The 19,994-nt window shown below is 31.1% G+C and overlaps 1 protein-coding gene across 3 annotated transcripts in view; it reads right to left on the bottom strand.

Moving 5' to 3' along the window:
- Positions 1-19,994, bottom strand: part of LOC409608 (peroxidasin) — a 278,859-nt gene that overhangs the window by 80,723 nt on the left and 178,142 nt on the right. For all 3 annotated transcript variants that reach the window (XM_026446245.1, XM_026446246.1, XM_026446244.1), the window contains exon 6: positions 17,947-18,124. In XM_026446245.1, coding sequence (XP_026302030.1) covers positions 17,947-18,124 — 178 coding nt within the window. The remainder of the gene's footprint in view (positions 1-17,946; positions 18,125-19,994) is intronic.

Below are 19,994 nucleotides of genomic sequence, written 5' to 3'. Positions count from 1 at the left end.
ATTCGAGTCACTGTACAACGAGAGAAAATTAGGGATAAGTTATACATTTATTATCAATATAATTCTTTCCAAAATTAATTTAAAAAAATTCTTAAATTTCAACATAATAACGTAACAATCGTCAACTTTAATATAATAAATATTGCTAGATTTATATTAAAGTATATTAATTGGTCAGAAATAACGATAAATTAATTTACACGAAAGGAATTGATCCACGTTAAAATTTAAAGCGCAAGCCTAACCCTCCGTTCCTCCATCGTCGACCAATCAACGATAACAATTTTCGCGTATCTCCCTTTTTCATTCCCCGCAAATTCAAGTTTCAACCATCGACTACCACCTATAACAAGCGTATCGGTGCAAATCAGTTCACCGGTGCGGTTAATCGTCGAAGAAAGAAAGGCGGTAATCGCGGCACACCGTAATTTCAATACGATGACGCGTGAAACGCGGATGGAGGCATCGAAATCGAACGATTCGTGGGCACGGACGGTTGTTCGATATCCTGTTCGCGCGAAACAATCTACCCTATCGATTTCGCCTCGACCGTGTCTCTTCCCGTTGGTGCGAGCGAGACGAGGCGAACGGACGAGCTGCGCGCGAGAGAGAGAAAGAGAAACAAGTTTACGCGAATAGCATATATATATTATATATATATTCCGTCAAAGAGAGAAACGTTTAAAATTTTTTTGACGAATAATTAAAAATGCATTCTTACTATTATTAAAAATGGAATGGAATAAAGGAATATTGAATGAAAAAGTAAAAATATTAGAAAAGAAAAATAACGTTTATTTCACGAATTATTACAATTGATTTAACGAATATTTTATAGATTTTTATTTATGAATTGTTTAATAATAATTTTTCTAAATAATCTTCCAAAGATTGTAGATTTGTGGGCTGAAAGTTTTTAGCTTCTTCTTTTAATCTAATATTCTTCTTAATCTTAACAATCTTCTTAATCTAATATTCATCTCGATATATATGCTCAACAGGAGACAGATCTGTGGGCAATTCGAACTAAAAACAAATTATTAATGTTATATATAAAGAATTTAATAATAAAAGATACTTACCCTATATCGTAGTCGAGTACAATAAAATTGAGTAATCTATTTTCCAAACTTTTTGAAGGTAAATCGGATAAATCCATTCTAACGGTTTCGGTTTGTAAACTTCACGCGTGTATCGTTAATACAAATTAAAACATGGCTTGGAGTGGATACTTTCTCGTAGTGGAGGCTTTTCCTGCGGATACGTGCGGCTGACAACTTAAATCAAGCTGAAATTCGCGGACCATGGATTACAGGGTTGCAATTCGACCAGTACAAGTGATAAAAGTTTGGTTTCGAAGTTTGGGAATGGGCATTTCCTGATCAACGAGGGGAAAATAGAAAACGGACTGGGTTTGTTTAGGGAATGATAGAATGGGGAGAGGAATGGGTTTTGTCAGAGGAATAAATTGTTGGCTCCTTTGTTATATGCGTGTTTGTTATACCGGGATAGAAATTTTCCATTAGTTGAATGGACTATAGATGGGTACTCATAACGAGATAGCGGAGGAATTATTCGTCGATTGTTATTTCGTGTTTCTGGTAAATTTCAGATCGAATGGTAGAAATATTTTAGGGATACATACGAAGAAACGTTTGAGTTTTGTTTCTCTTTCGAATCTTGATATGTCCAAACGTGTTGTTCTTTGAACATTTATTAATATAACATTGTGGTATGAAAATTTCATGTATTTAAGTTTTTGTTGGATAAAAGGAGATGAAGATAAAATAAAATGACGATGTAAAGGAGACGTGTTACTCCAGTTCCACTTAATTTCATCTTTCAAAGGCTTGTGAAGAAATCTCTGAAGAGACCTGACTTATTAACGAGTCCTCTGGTGAATCTTGAGAATTTTTTTTCTTTTCTTCTCTCCTTTTTCTTCTCTCCTCTTTCAAATGATTTTACTCGCCATAAAATCACAGTATTACAGTAAAATTTAAATAAATACACAAAAGTTCAAGTTAAATTAAGAATTATGGAATGGAAAGTGTTAATTTCATAATGTCAAAATTCCTTTTTGTATTTTATCAAACAAGATAGAAAAGAACAGTAAGTAAAAGAGAAAAAGAATCAAAATAAATATATATATGAGTTTCTTAATAATGGATTATTTGTTATTTATTCTCTGGTATAGTTATTTAACTTTTACTGTATTAATAATAAAAGTCTTATTTTTTTAAAAGAATGCAAATTAATTCTTGATATTTATAAAATTATCAATTTAATACATTGCAATTTGGATGATTACTATTAAATATATCATCGAAATCATAAAAGTAAATTTTCAAGATGATAATGATGATAGACTAATGATATTTTGTTGCAACAGTTTCAAATTCTTTGATGATCGATTCCAATAAAATGAAAATTGATTCACTAATTGGCGTTGATCAGTTAATATCATGATTATGGTATTCATAGAGTACTGTACAGCATAGGAGAATATAATTTGATACTAGTAGCTGATGAGATCTGATGAGGGTAGCTGCAATTCCAATTGGGATCAATTTCCACATTGGCCACGGTTGTTTCAGCAAATCTCCAATGATGGATACTTACTGATACTTTTCAAATTAAATAGAATCATTGGAATATACATACATATCTTGTTTGTACAACCAAGAAAAAGAAATTTTTTTCTTTAAAATAGAATAACAAAAGGGAATAATTTTCTCAATTTCATTATTCTGTTTTTTGTCATTAGAATCTATGATATAAGATCATCGAGGTTATTGTTATTCCTCGTAATAACACTATTAGTGTTTACACAATTTTTCCGCTAGATGGCAGCTAAAGTATTTAATTTCTTATAATAGAACAAGCGTTCGTGCTTCGGTTCACAATACGTACGTCTTAAATTTCTAAAACCAAATGCATACATCAAAAACTGGAGTTCCAGTTCCAGAAATTATTGGATATAACTTAGTGAAAGTTCAACAATCAGAAACTATGAGAGTTAACCAGTTACTGTTGCTTACGATTGCTCGAATATTGCTTGTATTACTCACCTTTCTACCTAATAAGAATAAACAATGCTGATATAACAGTGTTACTCCAAGCTCGAACATCGTGAGTTTCTTCATAGTAGTCAAAACTAGTATTCGTCATTTCTTCAGAGAAAAATGGCTCTGTTTCTTTTTCAGAGAATAACGCGAGGGGAACTTGTGATGGAGAGCGATTGGGATTTCATATTTTGAGTTCAGATTCGATCTTCATAGCAATCGTAAAGTTTTATCTCGATTGAATATCTTGAATACATATTTTTCATTCTAAGACTGAATTCTTGAAACTAACATTTTGTATTTTGGATCTCTAAATTTTAAATCAATCAATCATTAGTTGGATGATTCTTTTAAAAAACAATATTCGCATAAAATTTAGAAATTCAACGATTCAAAGATTCGTCATTGAATAATATTCAGTAAAAAAAATACAAGGCATAAGCACACAATGTAACAATAACTTTGATTATTTTTCTTTAAATTTATTACTTTTCATCCTTGTATTAAATCGAAGAAAAGATTGAAATAAAAGGAACAATTAAGGTATATTAATGTATAATTATTCTTGTAAATGTTTAAACTTTCTCTATTATTCTCTATCATGGTAAGGAAACTTTATTAATAAAAATTTTTCATTTAAACCTTTAAACATTCTCATTAGAGTGTTCAAGTTAGAAATCAGTGTTGACCCGGCAACGAGAAACAATCTTATGCTAACAAGAATGGATAAAAATTTCAATAAATACCGAGTTTAATGAGAAACTACGTTGGAGTAATGTTTTCCTTGAGAACCGACTTGAAAAAGCTTTCAAGAATACAAGAAACTGAAAATACGTCGACGAAAAATAAGCAAGTAAATATAAAAAATAAAAATTAAAAATTTGTTCTTGTTGTGTTCCATATCCAAGAATCAATTATATTTGAAAAAAGAGATATGAAACATTATTTCACGAATGATTAGGAAGATTTAAGATGAAATATAAGATTTAAAAAATCAAAATTGGTAGAACACTTTTTATAAATGTTATAAATTTAAAGAAATTTACAAAGTTTAAAAAAAGAAAAATCTGCATACATAAGAAATCCTAAATATCCTAAAGAGATTGAAAAAAAATCTTAAAGTTTTTCGATAAGATCTCTAAAATCTTAAGAATTTTAAGGATTTTAAGGATAAATGTTGCTTGTACTTTTCGTTTCATCGAGTTTCATGAATTCAATCTTAACAAACACAATTTCATTGATATAATGTTCCACGAAACAGTCTGTGTGCGATCATAACTATTTCCAAACTTTCCCTGTTTACTTTTCTTGCCGATAGAATTGATTGATCATCTCTATTGATGAATAAATCGAAGTTAAATCTGCACAAATTTAATTTCAATTAGATTTGTGTGTCGTATTGCATTACGATTCCAATTTCAATTGGATTTAATCCCACAAGTTCATTGTCATCCACATCCATTCAACACCTTCATAACATCAGTATGGAAATTTGTGACCATTTGTACGGTTTCTCACGAAGCCAGAATCGTCAAGTTCTAAGCCTGGTACAGATATTATAGGTTAGGTTAGATACACTGTCCACGAAGATTTTGCAATTGTTTATTATATATTTCTCGTACTTCATCACCTTTAATTTTCTTTTTACTTCATTAACGTGAACAATCTGTAAAAATTTGTTTATTTCTATAAAAGTCTGGCGATCATTTTGCAATTATTCTCCATTTTGAATTGTCTATTGATAAATACTTGTCTCAGAGCATCCTTACGATTTCTAAAAAAATACCGTGATATATAATCCATCGAAAATAAATATATTTTGTCTTAAAACTAGAATTATAATTAGAATTTCATACAAACTTTGTATGTATTGTTTAATTTTATTCTCTGGCGAATAAAATTTCTCGAAAAAGTCGAACAATTCAATTGATAAAATGATTATTAACGAGGCAGAGGATTTCCCTCGAAATCCCAGAGCAGTTTCACATCCCGCCCATGGACTCTCCCACTGTATAAAAAAAATTGGTGAATCTCGATACACTCGGTTCAATTAAAAAATTACATCGCTGAACAAGTAACATGGCAGCCGACAAGCCGCTAATAACCGAACCATTTTTACCGTGGTTTTTCAAAGAGCCTATGAAAAAAAAACCACGCTCGATATCGTACTATGAAATTTTTTGAAAAAGATTCAAACATTTTTCACTCTATGTGTATATAATCTATTATTCGTGCATTCAGAATATATATATATATATCGAATATTTTAATATTTAGGTATTATCGATACGTCTCTCATCATAATAATAAAATAATTATCCAATTTCATAATAGTTAATCTTTGTTAAAAGTTCCATGCTGATACTGATCGTATGTTGCAACGTTATCATTTGTATATATTTTTCATCCCCTTTTCAGAACTAAAAATATAATATAATTTGAAATTAAATAACTAAATCGAACAACGAACACAATTTCTCAACCTCCAATTACATAGCTTATTCCCTTCTTACTTCCCAGTCACAGAACGAACCGATAAATTTCCACACCTAGAAACTAAAACACCCCGTATATTTGCACTCGTCTGCATATACATATCTACACAAAAAAAAAAAAAAAAAAAAAAAAAAAGGAGGGAGGACAGCACAGTTTCCTGTTGTTTCCGTGAAATATTTGGCAGGTGGTCTCGGTATGTGCGGCCGATAAAACAAAATCCGATTAAATGCTTTGTTTTCGTCACTTTTTTTCCCCCCCACTCCCTCTCTCTATCCATGCCCACGTTACGATCGTGCCTGCGCCCTAATTGATTTGCCGAGTAATGGATCAGGCCATGCCGCACTGTCACACCCTCCCACGCCAGTCTGCTGACCCGTCGAAAACTATCGTCGAACCAATAATACGACTGAAGGGTGGCGTGTCGTCGCGACGTGCAATACGCGGCCGATCGAACAATTTCACGTGTCGATACCCGAAGAAATGATTGGGCTTACTCGTCACGATCGCTCACGAGCCGCGCGCGCCGGCACGCGGTCCGCCGCGATACGCCCGCGGAATACACGGATATAAATTTCATGGGTGGGCCGCAATTGTTGGACGGTTTGTTCGGAGGGAGGGAGGAAGAGGGGGATGCTAGCCTAAAATAACTCGGATGGACGAAAGCTTGACAAACGTCACCTACGATGCGCGTAGAGATGTCGCTCCAATTGCGGTGGGCATCGTTTATCACGCAAAAATCGGCGCCATTTTACGGAGAAATTTGGTGACGAGATCCCTCGTTCATTATTGCTCCTATTCGTTGAATGGTTCGAGTAAAGAGATGATGAGATTGGATAGAATTAAATTGGAGTTTGAAAAGAATTAGAGATTTTTGCTTGAGTGGTTGATTTATGAAGGTAATTGGTTTTTAATAATGTGAAGATGTAGCGTTTTTATATATATATTTTATATATATATAAAAACGCTACATCTTCATATATTTTATATATATATATATATGTGATATTTTCCATGTATTTGTGGCATTTGTGAAAGAGGATAATGTAATAAGATAATTAGGATAATTTTTAAAAGAGGATTTTTAATCAAATTGATTTGTGTCCGATTGTTTAACTTAATTTTAAAAAGAAATCTAGATGGTGGCTTTCAATTTTAATAGTATATGCTTATAAAATTGTATTCAAAAATTGAATTCAATCTATTATGGGGAAATAAAAATGGATGGGTAGCAGGATTCAGGGTATTTTTGATTGAAAAGATCCTCTGGTTGCAGCCAAATGATTTGTGTCTTGGTTGTTTGTCATATTTTTATATTTATAACATTATTGTTTCCTATTGATCCCTTAGCATGGATTTAGATTGTATTTCACAATGGATCTGTCTCAATAATATGGCTCTTAAATTTCATTTGACAATAGAAAGAGATAACAAGATCGAATTAATTGATTGATACAACGCGAAAACGTTGGCTCAGGTGGCTAACAGGGTTTATGACTAGGGGATATTGAACATTTTTGAATGGAAGAGGAATTTAGGGTATATGGGAAATGTCGTGTGCAGATAATTTATGTCTGATTATTCGCCTTGCTTTAGTATTTAATGTCAATGATTCAAATATATTTAACGATAAAAGTTACATTGTTTTATCGCGAATTTTTATAATAAATTTATATGATATATATGGATTGAATTATTATAGAATTGAAATTAAGTTGTACTCTGTGTTTGTGTGAAAATACTTGATTATAACGTTTGAGTTGTATGAGAAAAAAATATGAAAAATAATGTGACAGAGATTAATTGATATTGGATAACAATTCAATATAACAAATAATGAAAAATAATAAAAATAATTATTAAATATTAATGTTATATATAATTTATTCCAATATTCTCCTTAAACAGAATTTAATTAAACCAATAGTTTAATATTAATTCGCTTTAATTTGAATATTGCTTCAAAATTATCTGTAAATCAAAATCAATTAATTTAATTTGTATAAAAATGGATTAATATGTGTATAATCATATTATCTCTTTTAAAAGAAAGGAATAAGTTTTATTTTTCTAATTTTTTTCTCGTTAATAAAGATTATATAGATAAAAATGGAAATTTAACAATAGAGAAATTCAGATAAATATAACAATGGGAAGTATAACAGAATTCAGATTCGTATAATAATTCGTATGATAATGAAAAATATTATAATTTTTAATTTATATATAATATATTGCTTAAATCAAAGTTATTGTTCGTTCGTTCATTATTTGAAATATTTGCAATAATCCGATGGAATGGAACAAAAAACTGCACGTGTATATGAAATCGTTTATTGTATTATTAATCAAAATTTTAATATATTAATATATTATTAAATAAGTGTTTTTTCATTTGTTGATATGATAAAATTTAATGAAAATTTCATGTGAGCAAGATGAATACAAGGTTCAAAATTCTTTCTCCTCCTGTATCAAATCTACATAAATAACTACAAAATTTTCATTAAAACGTTATTTTGTAATGAAATTTCGCTAATATAGAACAACAGAGCATGCATAATTTAAAAGTTTTAACCATTCACGACATCTGCGCGTTCCCTCAACTTTGAACAAATATTTTATATCCTAATTTCGACAGGATCCTGTCCCGAATACGAAAAACTAATCACATTATTTCACGAAAAAGAAGAAGAAGAAGAAGACTAAAATTTTCCAATATATTATAAATTATTTAAGCTTGAAATATATGCCACAAATATAATAATAATAATATTTAATTAAATTAAAATATCATCAAAGTATTTGTCTTTGTTTAATTAGTCAAAATTTGCATACATTTGTCTTTGCGATATACTTTGAATTATAAATACTCTTCGTTCATGTTTGAAACTTTTGTTTTTGTTATTTTAGCATGATACAATACTTACGTTTACATTTATCTTAGCTTCGTGTGCGAAGAAATTCCATACAAAATGAGTCGAGAAATAACAGAAACTAAAAACACAAGAAATTATTTACGATGATCCTTAAAATACATATTTTATCAATACTTTGATATCATATCATAGCATCGGTTCTAGAAATTATAAGCAACCCGCCATGTTTGTTTCAAATCTTCCTAACCTCAAAATTTTTGGAATATTACAATCATAACATTATATTATTCTATGCACATTATTCTCTAATTCTACTATTCTAAATCCAAAGAGTATTCAGTTTACTTAAAAGAAAATTTAATTTATTCCAATGACTTCATTCCTTCATTCCTTCAAATCTTCCTAACCTCAAAATTTTTTGAATATTACAATCATAACATCATATTATTCTATGCACATTATTCTCTAATTCTACTATTCTAAATTCAAAGAGTATCCAGTTTACTTAAAAGAAAATTTAATTTATTTCAATGACTTTATTCCTTATATATTTGACATGTTTAAATACACGATGAAATAATTTCAGAGAAAGACAATCAGATTGTTCACACGGTATCCAAGTCTGACCCAAATAATCATCGCGTCGAATTTGATCGAACATCACAATAGCGTTATCGATAATCGAATAAATCGTGGAACTAATATTGTGGCCTATACGCGATCTTGATTGTGTTCCTTCGCTAGATGGCGCACGCTCTCTGTATGCACTCACAGACTTGACCAACTTGCTGAGGTCCAAGGTGAAGAGTAATAGACAGAAAGGTGGCGAACCGTGTACACTATGCAGAAGATAGTCGAAAGTGATGCAGCGCACGATCGAGTAGGTAATAACGTTATGCAAGGCTCTAACTTCATCGATGGAGTTCGGGGCGAGCTAGTTCCTCTTCAATCTTTGTCGATTTTGGTACGAGCATAATTAATGAAACTCGATGCATCCTTAATTCATTTCGAGGTTAATTCTTTTTTCTCGATAAATTAGAGATAATTCGATAATTTTGTTGATGAAAGTATTATTATATTTTTGGTAATACGAAAAAATTTTATAACATTAGAGATATATGAGAATGAATGAAAGTTACGAATGATTGAGTTATTTCGGGAAATAATCTGGTAGAGGAAAATTTGTTGCAGCGTGGAATGAGATGCTTCGTACTAACTTCTATATACATAGATATATATATGACGTAACGGAGTTAAGAGTTATGACCTGACCCTACCTTGAGAATAAATTTTAGGGTTTGTTTTTATAAAAACTATTTTGAATAGTAGATGAAGTTTGGAGATTGTAAATTCTCATCTTTTGTTCTAATAATCCTGTGTTTTCAGGAAATATTATTTCGGAAATAATATTGTTTGTCATTCAACGTAGATTTTATTATATTTAAAATTTATTTTAATTATTTAACAAAAAATAAAACGTTGAACAGAATATTAAACCAATGAACTTGAAATAAATTTTATCCAATATTTATTTAATATTTATCAAAATAATACAGTCGCGGTTGAAAAAAATTTCTATTCGGCAAAATTCATAATAAATTCTAATGAAAACATAGAAAATAAAAGCAACAAAATTATAAACAGACAAAATTTAATTTTGAAAGTTATATTATATTATATACAAGACATAAAACAGTTTTAGTAACGTTATTAATTAAAGAGAGAAAATTTCATTCGATTATTATTTTAACAAGAATAAAATTCTCAATAATTATCGCTATGTCAAAAGCGTGAGAATGTTATTATATTGAATACCTCTCATTAAAAAGGGAATCGATCGATTTTCAATAAATTACCTAATAAAGCAAAACAACGAAAAAATGAAAATTTTAATGAAGAATTTATAATGAAAACCATGGTAAACGAATTTAGAACGAATAAAAGATAATAAAAATTCTCATTCTTATGCAAAAATATCATTATTTTTAGAAAGAAAACTTTAATATCAAAATAATCGATTGTTAAGATTAATCTATATAACGTTTATCAAATCAGAGAAATGGTGGAGCGAAGAAGGAATATCTCTTCGTGTAAATAAGAGTCGATGAACGAGCGATCGGAATGCAGGATGGGCTCGATCGAACGTCATTTATTTACAGCGCTGCGTTTGACGCCCTCGATTTAAACGATCTCGGTAAAATGGCTCTCGGGGCCAATCAAAGCGTAATAGAATGTTCTGAATAAATTGTACTCGCGATGGAACCTCTATAACGGCGCGTCGTTTGAAAAGCATCACGGATTAACGAAAAACTATAGCCCTTTGCGAATGCTCGATGGCCTGTTCATTTATCTCGTTTTTTTTTTTTTTTTTTTTTTTTATTAACCTACTTGTTCAGACAATTTTTTTTCCCTCCTTTTTCTCTTATAATTCGTTAATAATTATAACATCTAAAGTTTTAAACGTTATCTTTAACCAAAATTTATAGTCATAAAATGATAGAGTTTTATTACATTCCATACTCGTTAAATAATTGATTACGTGATGTAATTCGAATTTCTTCGATTGAAATCCCGTCTACGTGCGCCATCTGCAATCGAAACTATCCGAAACAATCCGGAAACAGCCGAAGAAGTGCATCAGAAATGATCGACAATAATCGCAAAAGCGCCATCGCGTGAACATCAATGATACAACTATTTCTCTTTCTTTTTTTTTTTATTTTAATTCTATATAATAATTCTTCACGTTCATATAACGAAAAAGAATGTATCTCAATTATTCTCAATCGAGCCAAAAATCTTATTTCTCCTGTTTCTCGATCGAATAAAATAGAGGGTTACGAAATCTTAAAGATCTGAGGGCGCCATTTATTCCAAGGATGTTGCCTCGAATTCATCAAATCGCCATAAGCATTGCCATCTCATTCGGGACGTACGATTGTCGATGGATACGTGTTAGATAGTCAAAAATCTAGCTTTAATCACGTCTCTTTTTCGCGAATTTATTGGAAACGCCGTATGTTTTATTCAAAACTCCTACTTTCTCTCTCGTTCTTCTTTCTTATTCTCTTTTTTCCCCTCCCTCCCTCTCAACCCCTCTTTTCGACAACTGTGAATAGAGAACAAGCTCGCGCGTCACGTGTCGCGGCACAATCATCGAGCGCTTTCGGGGATGATTAAATTTTCAACAGCTCGCTTGACAGAATTCCCCTCTGGTGGAGAAAGATCGGCCAGAATCGGAGAGGAGGGAAAATGCGAAGAGAAAAGAGGAGTCTTGCATTCATTATCGCGGTTTCCACACTGATTTTTCCCCACGCTCTTGTCCCGACCGAATTTCGCGTTCAATGAGAACGCCCCCAAGAATGCGTCAGACCTCGTTCACGTTGATTTTCAACCGCTTTGCCACCGAATTGAAAGGACCTATGAATCTTCTTTGAGCTCTTAATTGGAAAATGCGAATGATTTGTCACGCTGAGATATTCTCAAAGTAATCGTTCGTCTCTTTGGATTAACGTATCACACTGAGAATATTTTCTAGTAGAAACTTTTCCACATTACGATTTAAACAGTTGTAATTTAATTTTAAATTAATTAAAAAAATTTACAAAATAATTATAAATCGAAATTTTTAGAAACGAATGCTTCGAAAAAATTGTTCGAAATGGAATTTTATAATCCTCGAATATTGTTTCGAATTTCCATCAACTTTGAAAATTAAAATCCCCAATCTTAATTAAATTCATCATCCAATAGTCTATGCGGTAAATTAAGACGAGGCAAGAGACGAGATAAATTAGGATTATATTAAGAGAAGGTGGAATACTCCTTGTAGCAAATAGAGAGCTGTGACAAGGAGCCGAAACTCCTGTATAGAATTATACAAGTCTATAGAGATATGCGAAGCACCTAGGTGCTCTGACTTTCTGAGAAACCTTTAGCAGTTCTGGGGTAGCACGTTGCATAGAATCACAAGCTCAGCTGGCGTATTAGAAAAATAGAGAGATGTCGATAACTAGAAACATAGGAATCTGATAAAATGGAGGAGGGTAATTAATATTGTTATTTATCGTTATTATCCAATTATGAAATTGTACAAACGTGTTGATATTTATTCAGAGAATTTGTTTATTTCTCTTTGTTTGCTAGAAATAAATAATAATAATAATAATAATACATCATTATCATCAATTGCATGTATACAATTAAAATATTAAGAGAAACAATTATAAATATCTTTGTGAATTTCATCAGAACAAAAGAGATAAATACAATTAGTCATTTATTTTATAATGTATCATTTATTAGAAAAATATTTTTGTTTATTCAATTTTATTCTTCGTCGTGTTCCCTTATTACTGAACAATTTAATAACAATATTCAATTACGTTTCAATCCTTCAAAAGAGATACTACATTTGATGCCATGTTTTATCTCTTCCCATTTTTTGTTTACCCCTTTCCGTTTTACGTAGTACTATTCCCACGTTAAACAGAATTTAAGTTGATACACAGTTGCCGTTGTTTTCTTGCAAACTAATTGGATTACACGGTTTTCCAAAGGTATGTACGAAATACGTGCACGTTAAAAAACAGACGTCCCGTATTGTAGATTCATTTGCACGACGGTCAAAAGTTAAGGTTAAAAAAATACTAGGTTTTTGGGTGTCTTTTATCCCACAAAATACCGAGCGGAAGAAACATTGCAACTAGGATATCGTTTACAACCCCTCCACTACCTTCTGGTTAAATCCGTTTTTCCCTTTGATCATACCCATACTCAAACACAATACCTGGGGGAAAAAAATTTTCGAATATGTCGCCGAATCATCCAGAATATAGACCTTGTTTATTTGCGACGGGAATTTCTGTTTCAGTAGTTGCAAAAACAAAAATCACTTTGTTATGGAACGAAATAAAAATACGGCATTTCTATCGTGAAATTGTTAATAAATCAATATTTTTAATTACTCGTAACAAAGATTTGTTGAATGTTAATCACGAATGATGGCTATAAGAATTAAATTTATTATGAAAAAAAAAAGACTATGAATTATTTTACAAACAATGTCAATAAAATTTCAATTTGCCTGTCCCTCTGGTGGCAAGAATACGAAAGAGAATTACTTTTAATCGTCTAATTCTTACTTTTTATTAACATAATAGATAAAAAAAATAAAAAAATACGTTCAATGTGGAAATTTCTCAATTGAAATTAGCAAAGTAACGGCTTAAAATTTGTTCAATGAGAAAAATTTCTTAGAAGAGAAATAAGAAGAGAACAAGAGAAAGAGAACGTATAAAGAATCGTACGATTGGAAAAAAGTAAAAGAATCGAATTCAATTTTGAATTGAATAAGAGTAGGTGTGGCCGTCGATTCGTATTATTCGCGATTATTCCCAATTGGAAAACGGGAAGCGGTGGTGGAAATTAAAAAATCGAAGAGTCCACGCCATTAGAACGCGCGTCGTTAATGAAGTTCGAAATGAATGCGTGCATGATATTGATCATAGGCGGATTAAAAGTGAATAGAGCCGGGCAAATAAATTGCAAATCTGGATCCGAACGGCTTCCACTCGGTACGTTAAATCGAGTTATGGGTGTACGACGCGTGCATCCAGACAAAATGGTTAATAAGTTCGTGTTTGCATCGAACGATGAAATGAGAAAAATAGAATTCGTCCGTCAGTATGGAGCCAAGTTCGTTAAAAGCAATGTCGTGAAATGAAATGGAAATTTTGAGAATAATAAATTATTCGTATATAACAAATTATAAAGGAAAAAAAATATTTTACAATCAACGAAAGTATTTTTCTTCTTTAATTTTTTTTTTCTCTTTGATTTAAACTTTGATAATTTTTCCTTGATAATAATTATAATTTAGACGATTCGATTGGCAATCATACGAAATAGATTAAATTGATAGGTTTCAATTTCATATCTTTCGAAATATTTTCTTTTTCATGATTTTATTGGCTATCATGTTAAGTTGATTAAATTGATAGGTTTCGATTTTTTTCCTTTTTTTTTATAGTTTCTATTTTGGTCTCGTTCGAATATTCTATATATATATATATATATATATTCTATATTCTATATATATATTTCTATTATTACTTTTCTTAATTTTTTTAAACGAAAATTCATGTAACATATATTTCTTGTTAACTTTATAATTTAAATTTTGATTTTGCTTAAAAAGAATCATTTAAAAAAAAACTGAATGAAAGTAAATTAAAAAAGAACATGTAATAAAAAATGCTTTAAAATTAATACGGAGAATGATACGTAACTAATTAAATTTAAAATTTTTTCTTTCCAATCAATATTTCCAATTACAACAAATTATATCTCAATAATTATCCATTAAGGTCGAACGTAAAATTGTAAATATATTGATTTCTCATTGTATGATTGTACAAATGTTATACGGCAGTCTAACATTGTTCGACGCACAAGCTGGTGGGAAAATTTGCGCGTTTACAATATCATACAGTCGAGGACATGCATTTTCATTAGCAGCAATTTTATCTTCTACTCAACTCGGTATTTTATTTACCGATCAACAATTTCGAGCGGAACGAACGAACGTTTACAATTTCTCTCGCACCTTCGTATTTTCCTCGTTCCGTTTCCAGCTCTAAGTTAACAGAATAAACCCGGTTGAATAATTGGACGTGAAATTAGCAAGTATATTTATCGAAATGTTTATTGTTCCAATAGGAATCTCGTAATAATAAGTTCAATAAATCATGATCAAGTGTATACAATAAACGATGCAAGATCGAATAAAATCTAACATGTTTGCATGTGTACACAAATAATAATTGCGCAAAGATAGTGGATTAAATTAAAAAGGATTAAAAATAATTATTCGAATGTTTATACGTAATAATACATGAATTTTAATTTATATAATTGTATTTACGTAAATTTATAATTTATTTGCGTTGAAAAGTTAATTTCTTCGTATTATTTTCCAAATAATTCATCATCAAGCAAAAGCAAACAATTCGATCTCGAAAAATTAAATTCTTCTCAACCCAAAAGAATAACTATTATTACCAGACAATCAAAATTTTTTAAAATTCCAATTCTTAATAAAATAAACACCCTTAAACCAAAAGAAACTAATTTCCAGAGTTTCACGTGACGAAGATTTTTGAATTCAATCATTCTTAAATTAAAAAAAAAAAAAGAACATGATATTCCTCTAACAATACTGTTAAAAATAAAAAGAAAATACTACGAACAACTACCCTAATCGATCAACAAATACACTTATTAAGGTCAGCAGATAGAGCATCACCGCGATTGTACGGCGTCAAACCCTTTTTGGGTGAACACGCGAAATTGACGAGAAGGAAGCCCTCCCCCGCAGTGACAGTGAGCGCATTAACGAGGAGCATGCACCGAAATCGATTTATCGACGAATTCGAGGCGTGATCGAAAGGTGAGAGGGGGCCGGGGCCCGGGCCAGACGCCGTTACCCGGACATAGAGGCTATTTAAAATTCATGAATTCTGTCATATCTATAACCAATTAGGTCACACACGGCCCGTCCCCAGTTCAGAGAACTTTAATGAAAGCCTTTCAAAATTCACCGAACGTTCCATTCTTTATCGGAGCAATTAGAATCCCCATGCAGCCTGCATAAACTATCGGCGGCCGGCCAACGAAATTACTCGAGTGCCCGCAAACCATATCTGAATACGGTCCATGCGGTTGGATGTTGCACCCTGCCCTCCTCACCTCTGCCTTGTTCATTTTAATTAAAAAAAAAAAAAAAGGAAAAGAAAAAGGAGAGAGCGTGGAATAAAAGGTTGTGGAGCGAGGATAACGCGCGTCTAACGTTGATTATAGAGAGCAGGTAGAGCAGGTTAACGTTTCTGAGGAAGATTTTTTAATAGGTTTGACGAGATGGTGTATAATGAGAAGGATAAAGGAGGAAGGAAATTTCTTTTGTCGAGGTAATTGATTACGTTTGGCTTGGTTATGTTTTTGAAATGTTAACGAGCAGGTTTTCATTTTTTATAGATAGATGGGTGTATAGAGAGTATAATAGGAGGAGCAATTTTTTTTTTTTTTGTTCTATCAAAATATTATTTTGAAGAGATGGAATCGATTATTTATATGATAAATTCTTTGAAACTGATTCGAAATGAAAATTGTAATTAGATTTTTAAAAACGATAATATATAATTGATATATTCATACAATTTTTAATACATCTGTGTTTTTTATTACATCTTATACATTGTATTAGCACTATGACTAGTGAAGCGATACTAGCGCCACGTGATTATTAATTTAGGTATATTAAATTATTTATTACTTTTTTTTTATTTCAAACAAAATCGAATTATTATATTTTTCGACAAACATTTAATTTTTAATCCGATTTAATTTGCTTCAAATTAAAAGGGTAGCATCGTAACGTCAAAGAATAATTACTTTACTTGCTTTCTAGTTAATTTTCAACTGATAAAAAAATTATCTCGATAGAATTAAATTACACGTTAAATTTTCTTATGTTAATTTCAACGCAACCTTCTTCGTTCTTACTTCTCTGATTACATTTCAAGTTATGCAAGCTACTTGTACGTTTTCTGAACAAATCCTAATAATTGCGTTCGCGATCTACGACGACTAAAGAACCTGGAAATTCACATTTACAATATGAGGTCAGAACGCCTTGAAAGTGCTCCAATCTTGGAATGAAACTTTATGCCATGTCTGTAATTCAGTGAAAAACTACCAACGTCTAGTTCTTACTAATGAGAATTCCTACGGAGTTTGAATCTTTTCCTGGTCGTCATTAAACAACGTCGTTGCTCATTATTATTTATAGAACGAGAAAAGTAATGCGCTGCTTATATATATATATATATATATATATAAAAGAAAATATATTCATCGAAACAGTTGAAATTCTTTCTGTTCTTGTCACTTTAATTAATTATACTTTCCTCGATTAACATGAAAGTTCAGGTTTCATTTATTGAATATTCAGAATTTAAATATATCTGGTATTTCAATATATCTGATATTATTAAATATTTTATAATCAATAGGCAGGTCGATAATAAATTTAACATTCGTTTGAAACTCGTAATTGACATCGTGTATTGTATTATATAGTATAACGAATAACAAAAATATAAGATAGAAAAATAATTCTTTCATTAACACTGCTTTAAACGAAATAATTTATAATGAAAAAAAAAAGAAAAAGAAATGAAAAGAAAAATTCCTATTTCAACTGCATTGCGTATAATTTTTCTTCTTCAATCTTCTTTTTCATCAATCCTAACGATATTTCTGTTAAACATACAACCTCATTCTTCGAATTTTCATGGATCACGCGAGATTTGACTGGTTAAATTTCACCGGTAGCATAATCTCGATTTTGGTTCCCGATAATAGCAGAAATTTCGCCATGAAATTATATCTGGAGCCGGTTCCCGGCAATGAAATCAATTTCTGTACCATTAAATCGTACGTTCGAGGCTCACCTGATTCCTCCACGAGTAGTATCGTAATTCAACGTTCGGGATCCATGGCGCCACGTAACGTATCCGGTAGGTTGCGGTATATTGCTGACCACACACTTCAATTCTATCGTGCTCCCAGCTTTGTAAAATTTGTCACCAGCCGTTGCCCCGTGCTCGTCCACAATCTCTACCTTCGGCACTGAAACAGACGTCGATTTATTTTTATGAGCGTGCATCGCCATTTTTACTCGTCGAACCTGTCGCGCGATATCATCGAATGCGCTACTGTCACAAAAATTGAAAATCACTGACGTGTTTCGTGGGGAAAAAAAAAAAATAAATAAATAAATAAATCGGAATACAAAAAATTTATTATTAAAGAAAATTATTTATATTTTCCAAACTTTTGATAGGTAATATACGATCTATACTTTTATTCTTTTCACTCCATGATCTCTTTTTCTTTCTCATCCTATATTTTTAAATTCGAATGTAGAGAAATTAGAGAAAAATTGTTCTGAATTTCCTATATTTTGATTTTTTGGATCTTAAATATAGAAAAAGATACATCTATTAATTTTATTTAATACAATTTATATTATTTTCAAAAGATCAACAGTTCAATTACAAAATATTCCAAAAAAGAAAACTCTTATCTCCTATCTTATATAATTTCTATTTAATACAAATGATTAAAAAAAAAGAAAAAGAAATAATCATTTCTCGAGACATCCCTAGCTTCGAGTACTCAAATATTCCGTCTGGTTGAACGCTGAGAATTTCCTAAAATTTCCTCGACACTCGTAACGAGGTCCTCCGAGAAATAAGGAGAAAAAGCTTGCTCACGTCGCGGTGGCAAGTTTCGCGGAAAAATAAGTTGTTTCTTCAGTCATCGGTTCGTTTCAGATCCAGCCCCGCGTAAGAAACGTGCAGGGAACTGCTAACTGCGAGGAGGAATTGCTGAAATTTCTCACCCGCCATCTGGTTGGAAACAAGCCACGAAAAAATCCTTCGCCAACCATCGTAAGCAACCCAGTCCATGGGAACAATAAGTTTCCTCGAAGATGGATGCAAACGACGGAAAGAATGATCTCGTTCCCGTGAACTCTTAACGATGCTCCTCGAAACAAGGAAAATATTTCATGGTATTCATCCATCGAAACGAGTCTTTAATTATCCAACTAGCAACGTGGAAATATTGGATACGCTTTAGGGTAACAATTGTTCTTCTTTCGTTAAGAGATTATTAATGGAAAGAAAATTAAGGAAATGAAAATATCTTGATACCATTGAGATTTAGTTTGGGATTTAAAATTTAATTTTATTGAAAGATCCTGCACCATTGAGAGAAGAAAGAAAGTATCTTTCAGTTGATTTTTAATAGAATTGTTTTCATGGTTGTATTGTAGAATTAGTATGATTAATAGATGCTTTTTTTAGAGTTTATATACGATGTCATACGAGTATTATTGCGTGAAAGAGAGTTGAGACTGGTAAAAGGACCATCTTGTTGAATATCCTGATAAAAACACACTTCCTTTTTTTCTTTTCTCTTCATCTCTCTTTTCACATTTCTATGGTGTATAACGATTCTAACGCAATAAAGAACATCGACAATAATTCACTGCCTTTTACTATTTTACAAAAAGCCACTCTACTATCATTAATTTATCATTTGGAAAATGGTAGAAAGGAAAGAGGGATGGCTATATTTTCAGGTGCAAAATGTTTGAAGAAGTTTGAGAATCATCAAGTGACGTTTAAATCAAATATGAGAGTAAAAGTTTTGATCAAGTGTGAAATTTAATTGAAATAAATTTAATTGAAACGAGAATTCGATTATAAATTGAATTTGAAAATGAATTAAATTATATGAAATCTTGAATAAATATGTAAATATACATACTTTTTTGGAAATCTATAGATTATTATTTTTGATGCTTCGTGATTGAACAAACGTGAACTTTATACCGTATAAATTTTGCATGGAAGGTACAATACAATAAAATAACTTTTCCTAGACTTGTCCTGAATCGGTGTAATTTAAATTGGAAAACTCTGTCTTCTTT

This window comes from Apis mellifera, linkage group LG1 (genome assembly GCF_003254395.2).
Source record: "Apis mellifera strain DH4 linkage group LG1, Amel_HAv3.1, whole genome shotgun sequence".
Classification (NCBI taxonomy): domain Eukaryota; kingdom Metazoa; phylum Arthropoda; class Insecta; order Hymenoptera; family Apidae; genus Apis; species Apis mellifera.
The sequence above is the reverse complement of the archived record's forward strand: the minus strand, read 5'-3'. Positions and strand labels throughout refer to the sequence as shown.